The sequence below is a fragment of the Lampetra fluviatilis genome, chromosome 28 (genome assembly GCF_964198595.1).
Source record: "Lampetra fluviatilis chromosome 28, kcLamFluv1.1, whole genome shotgun sequence".
NCBI lineage: Eukaryota > Metazoa > Chordata > Hyperoartia > Petromyzontiformes > Petromyzontidae > Lampetra > Lampetra fluviatilis.
In genome coordinates this window covers 1100355-1106786 of record NC_136302.1, presented here as the reverse complement: position 1 = coordinate 1106786, position 6432 = coordinate 1100355, and the positions used below count along the sequence as shown (strand labels likewise).

At 42.3% G+C, this 6432-nt stretch overlaps 1 protein-coding gene across 1 annotated transcript in view; it reads right to left on the bottom strand.

Moving 5' to 3' along the window:
* Nucleotides 1–2925: 2925 nt before the first annotated feature.
* The window catches only part of PM20D1 (peptidase M20 domain containing 1), a 40250-nt gene continuing 36743 nt past the window's right edge, over nucleotides 2926–6432 (bottom strand). Inside the window, exons 12-13 of the mRNA XM_078869509.1 lie at nucleotides 5160–5259; nucleotides 2926–4035 (exon numbers count right to left, since the gene is read on the bottom strand). Coding sequence (XP_078725635.1) covers nucleotides 3906–4035; nucleotides 5160–5259 — 230 coding nt within the window. The 3' untranslated portion in view covers nucleotides 2926–3905. The remainder of the gene's footprint in view (nucleotides 4036–5159; nucleotides 5260–6432) is intronic.

Here is a 6432-nt window from a genome sequence, read left to right as displayed (position 1 = left end):
GGAAATGTTTTATTATTGTCACCATTCCTGCATCTCCGATTAACATGGTTGGCTACGTATGGTGCGAAATAAGTTCCACATACATACATTATTTACAGCCCTTCATCAATCACCTGCTGGGTGAAGGCTTTCCCACGCCGTGCCACTTGTGGAGGTTGTTTGACCATACTTCACCATGCTGGTCAGTGCAGGTCGACAAAAGAGGGAATGGCAGAAATGGCTCTTGTATAATAAAAGTGGCACCAGGCCGTCGTTCTGCCAAGGCGTTTAGGAATGACAGACAAAAAACTCTACTGGAATTGGACTCATTACCTTTATTCGGTCTTGCATATCAAAGTCGATGATTATAAAGTAGAAAGAACACCGCGGTAGTGCAGCACAGAACGCTCCTCACCCAACACATTTCCAGGAAATCGTTTTTCCTCAAATGTAATGTAAAAGGCACCTCAGGAACAGCAAATGAATCGTAAAATGTGCATTCCCTACCCACGCACAGGTTACCCTTGCACCGATTACCTCCAAGAACCTGTCCAAACTGTATCATATCAAAGCAGTCAACAGAAATGATTGTGGTATGAACATTTTCTTATTTTAAAGGGATTAAGCGAGAGTTTAGAATAATGCTCTTTGATTCTTCAAATCAAGTTGTCAGGGTTAAAAACAGTAAAACGCATCCGCAATTCCATTATTCTCGACGTCTGATGCCTACACGGTGGTCCCACCAAATTACAATTCATCTCGCTGGCTCTTAGTTGCGCCAAAAAAGTCACAGATATACAATTAGGAAAAATGTACCAGTTATCTATGTTTTGGTGCAGAAAATAATAGTAATAATAAACCTCAACAAATTGTGTTTTCATTGTTCCCGATTACATGTTAACGTGTAACATGTGTACATGGTAATGTGTAAACACGTGTACATGTTAACGTGTAACATGTGTACATGGTAACATGTGTACATGGCAGTGTGTAACATGTGTACATGTTAACGTGTAACATGTGTACATGGTAGTGTGTAACACGTGTACATGTTAATGTGTAACGTGTGTACATGGTAGTGTGTAACACGTGTACATGTTAATGTGTAACGTGTGTACATGGTAGTGTGTAACACGTGTACATGGTAATGTGTAACATGTGTACATGGTAGTGTGTAACATGTGTACATGTTAACGTGTAACATGTGTACATGGTAGTGTGTAACATGTGTACATGTTAACGTGTAACATGTGTACATGGTAGTGTGTAACATGTGTACACGGTAACATGTGTACATGGTAGTGTGTAACACGTGTACAATGCCACAATACAATGTCCATTATTGTGGCGCCTTGCATTCTACGTCTGTTGAACTTCTTTCACGCCGTACACAGCCAACCGTTGCTAATCGGAGGTGCAGGGGAAGAACAACTAAATAGACTCGATGACCAGATTGGAACGATATTGTATATTCTAAATATGTAAATAAATAACATCGATAAAGAAGTGTTTCTTACGATACGACTATTATGGTTGGGCCAGAGAGCTACGTGCTTGCCTATGTGTTGTGAAGAAGGGTCATTGCCTGAAACGTCACCTATGACGTGTTATTGACGAATACGCTGAGTTATGTTGTTGTTATTTGAGCGTGTGCACCACTGCCAATACAGTCTTACCAGGTCAATTGTTCACTGCACAGGGGACTTGCCATCTCCTGCCGAGGATGTTTACTTTACAGGTCTTTAGGCTGTCATTTCCTTTTTTTATGGAGACCTAACAGTGAGGAGAGTTGTTTTGTGCAGTAGCATTGTAACGAAGACCACACATCATATATTGAGTCAATTTAATCGACCACTTGCACAGCAATATCACATTTCCGTGAATATAGTGTCCATTAATACTCAAACGAGCATTGATTGGTGCTCATTTCTATTGGCCACACTGAGCAAAGGGTAACACTCTGGCCATGGAGTCCATTAGGGAAGCCGACATTTCGTGAGAGACATCAAAGGGCTAAAGCCATATACCTGGAAAACGTAAAACTTAAAAACAATCATGTTAAACAACACCTTCATCATCGGTTATGTTCATCCTTTCAAATGATAAACTGAGAAGAGGTTTTCCCCCTTTTTTCTGGCAACAAAACAGGTGTTAAGATGTTAAAACACCAAACTGAAACCTTTTACAAGGAATCATGTCTGCATTAACCACAATACTTGTGGTCATGCAAAAAAACGTACTCTAATAATATTTGCATTGTCTTTGAACCTGATTGGTCCACACCAGCGACAACGCACTATCAGAGTAATTCAGGCATGGTTCCTTGTAAAAAGGTTTCAGTTTGGTGTTTTAACATCTTAACAGCTGTTTTGTTGTCAGAAAAAAGGGGAAAACCTCTTCTCATATTTTGGTACTGGCAAAGGAGGTCCCAGGATAAATGATAAACTGTCAAAATCATTAAAACATCAGTTTGTTCCTCTTGTTTTTCCAACCTGCTCTTTCTCCGACACCTCTCTTCTTTTGATTCATGACACCTTGAGACTGGGAAAGGTGCCTCATGAGTGCAAAGTGAATTTTTTTTTTATTATATTATTGACTTAAAGCTTTCGTGACTGCAGGAATTCATATTCTTTGGTCTTTCGGTAAAGTCACGTAGATAGGTTCAAGGAAAATAACAAAACCTATCTAGGTGACTTTACCGAAAGACCCAATAATATTATTATATTACCTTATTTGAATTTATATAGTGCCTTAATTAAGGCGCTAAACAAGCAATTCCCAATTTGTACATTTAAACGGCGTGATGAGATGCGCTGAGTTGATGAGGATAGCAGTGCATGGTGAATATAATGATGCTTGAAACAAACGGTGATTAAAGTGACAGCGAGTGGTTCATGATGATGAGCGAGTGTCATGCTGAATGCGTAGGGAAGTTGGGAAGAGGGATAGAGTTATCGATGGGGAAGGGAGTTTGGGTAAGCGAGGGAAAATCAGCGAGTGAGTTTCAAGGAACGAACGATAAATAGACGGTGAGGCTGATTGTTTGACACGTCAGGTCAGCTTGTTCCAGTGTAAAGAGGCCAGAAGCGAGAAAGAAGGGAATGGTGATTGGGGACGAGGAGGAGGGGGAACGGACAGAGACAGAGCTGGGATTGTGAACGGAGAGGACGAGAAGGAGAGTCGAGCGAGATGAGGGAAACGAAAGATATGTAAACTAGGGTGAGGAATTTGAAAGCCGGTGTAGCTGAACGAGGAGAGGTGGTGTGTGGGAGTGGTAGGGGGTGATTAAAGATGATCCGGGCAGCAGCATTTTGGATTTGTTGAAGTGGTTTCATTGCATAGGAGGGAAGACCGAGCGCGAGGGAGTTGCACTAATCGAGTGGAGTGAAAATGAGGGAGTGAGTTCAAAGTTTTGCGGCCGTAGTTGAAAAACCTTCGTCAGCTCCACTTTCCGACCAATGATACCCGGCTTGTGATGCACAGTGATGTGGGGCCCTCTCGTAACATCAACACACGCACAGACAAGTGCAGTTCTCATCCCGCTTATTCACAACACAAATACATTGATGAATGTAGGGCCCATGGCCACTACATATTGGTGACTCCTCTTACCCATAAAAGCATAGATTGGATGCCGATAATAGGAAAAAAAACTATTTTGGGCCACGCATAATATTGTGGAAAAAGCGTTCACTGCATTCGTGAAAGTTCGGCGGTTACAGATTTTTTAAAAGAAATTTAAGTTGTAAATCCACCACTTCTGACAGAAAGTATGGCGCAAGACATTTCCCCAATATGAGACCCCTACTGCAAAGTGAATTCAAACGTGTTTTTAAAAAGTGATCAGCAGTTGAGTTTTCTACTTAAAATGAGAAAATAAATTCCAACAGCAACAACAACAACCTTCACAAAGGGGTGATGTACCCTTACAGGTCTTCTGTGTGGAAGTGTTTTATCAAAGGCTCCTCTTGGTCTGCATTCTGCATGAGGTTAAAGTAGAAATGAATTGTCTGTTTATAGTTGTGTAACGAGATCCTCTCATTCACCCCGTGATACCTGCAAATACAAAACATCACATCACGTCAAGAAAATGTCTACGTGATCCATTCACCGTTCATAGCCGTAGGGTACCGAGAACATTTACCAACAATTGAGCTTAATTTAAATATACAATCATAAAACATTATCATTTGCAGCCTTTTGTCAATAGACAGTTGGATAAGGCGGCCCTCCCGAGCCGAGTCGGACGTGGAGGTCGCTTGACCATACTTCACCATGACAGTCAGCGAGCGAGGGCGTGGTGGGACCCAGGACTGGTTCAGCTCTCGCTCGCCACCGATGTTAGCCGTTGGATTCGGAGCGCGAGGTGTGAACCACCGCGGCACCACCACAACGACCCCCGCAAGCATTCACACTAAACAGGCTGACGTACATGAAGGGCCATTGCCGGGCGCCATTTCGGACAATGACCCTTCTTCATGTGCTATGAAAAAAAGGCAATAGCTTGAAACGTCGGAAATTATATTTTAAAAATAAACCATCACTTTAAAGCAGTGTTGTTGACGAATGTGTTGAGTTTTTTGTCAATTGTGCTTGTGCATCGCTACCAGCGCAGCATTACCAAATCACTTGTTTCAGCTATTCTAAGATATATTATAGTGTGAGTCTAATTCTTTCAGGCCACCAAAAAAACTGCTGGATCACAGTTTTCTGTGGGTGGTCTTGAATTCTATTAAAGCAGAAGCAACAACAACCACCTTCCGCAGAGAATCCAGACGACAACAATATGGCCATCGTCAGCATAGGCATCATAAGCTCTATCTTGATTTGAAGCTTCCGTGACTGCAGGAATCCATACTCTTTGGTTCTTTCGGTAAAGTCACGTAGGTATAAAAATAATACAAAAAATAATATAGCACGACGTTTCGATCGCAACACAAGCGGTCGTCCTCAGGCGGAAAAAAATTATCCAGCAGTGGAACTGCTGAACCAGGAAGAGCTGCTACAACAAGAGGTTATATATGTGGCGAAGGGCAAGCAGGCGGGGTCTGAGTTGGAAAGGAATTCCATCCCCGCACGCAAGCACATTTGTCGTGTTAATGGGGGAGGTTAGGGAGAAAGAGATTAGGGAGAGAGATTAGCATGAGCTCTACGTACACAGAAGAAGTGTTTCCCGTTACCTTGGAATATCCTCCAGTTTACTCCAAATTGGTGTGAACCTGTAGAGAGCGCTGGTCAGCTTCTGATAGTGCCTGGTATCCGTGTTGGCAATACAGAGTCCTGGCAGAGCAGAGTTGGTACAAACACATGGCCATGTCAGACTGGGGTCTTAACGTTGCTGCTGTGTTATAATTGTTGCATTATCGTCCGTGGACCTGGTTTCACTGCAGAGGGTTCGATTTCACTCGTTATACTTCGATCAAATTTCCTAGAACTTACAAAACCCACCAAAATGTTATTTAAAAAAATAATAGCTCGGCTATCAGCTGCAATAATGACACACTAACAGAGGATGGCGCTCAAGCCCAACACTTGAAGCTACAACTAAACTTTTTTTTATTTTACCAGGTAAGACCCACTGACCTAAAGAGCTCTTTTCAGAAGTGACCTGCCACCTATAATTGCTCGACGAAGTGGCTTATCACGTGACAATTCATAGTAGGCAAATACTATAAATGCGTGTTGATTCTAAATGTGGATACAAAAAACCAGAGGCCTCGGAGAAAAATCCACACGACCACAGGGAGAACATGCAAAGTCCAATTATACCTACGACTTCCTGTATACCAGACGAGGTAGTTAACATATCGCTACCGTGGCACCCTACACGACTTCCCAGGCTCGGGCCATTAGGATTTAGCCTCACAATATTATATAGAATTAAAGGCTACACAGGGTCTACAGCGGGATCTACAGGGTCTTCATACATTGCCAAAGAGTCCCAAAGGCAAAGGATTACTGCGGACCAGATCTGCACATGGCTCCCCTCGTCAGCCACGCACGTGTCCCATTCCTTGCTGGCAATTGCACACGCCGCTCGGAATAAAGAGGGTGGGCAAAATTCACAGGTGTATAGCCCTTTGGACACTCAACAGAACTGTAGATTCAATAAAACATCAATCGCACAAATTGGAACAACAAAAACTAGAAACTAATATATGAATTACTAATTATATTTGCAATAAATAAGAATTAAAATCAAGCATCTAGATTGAAAACTAATTTCTTTCGAACTGCTTTTTCTGTTTAGTTTGTTGTCCTTCCCGCACCTCCGATTAGCATGGTTGACTACGTACAGTGTGAAAGAAGTTCCACATATCGTACATAATTTGGAGGTCCTTTCTGACTCCCATATAAAAAAATATATAGTTTGTCTCGGCATCGATGAGTTCCTCCAGTAATCTGCCATTTCCAGCTCTGATCACGCAATGGGGGGGGGGTGGCGAAAGACGA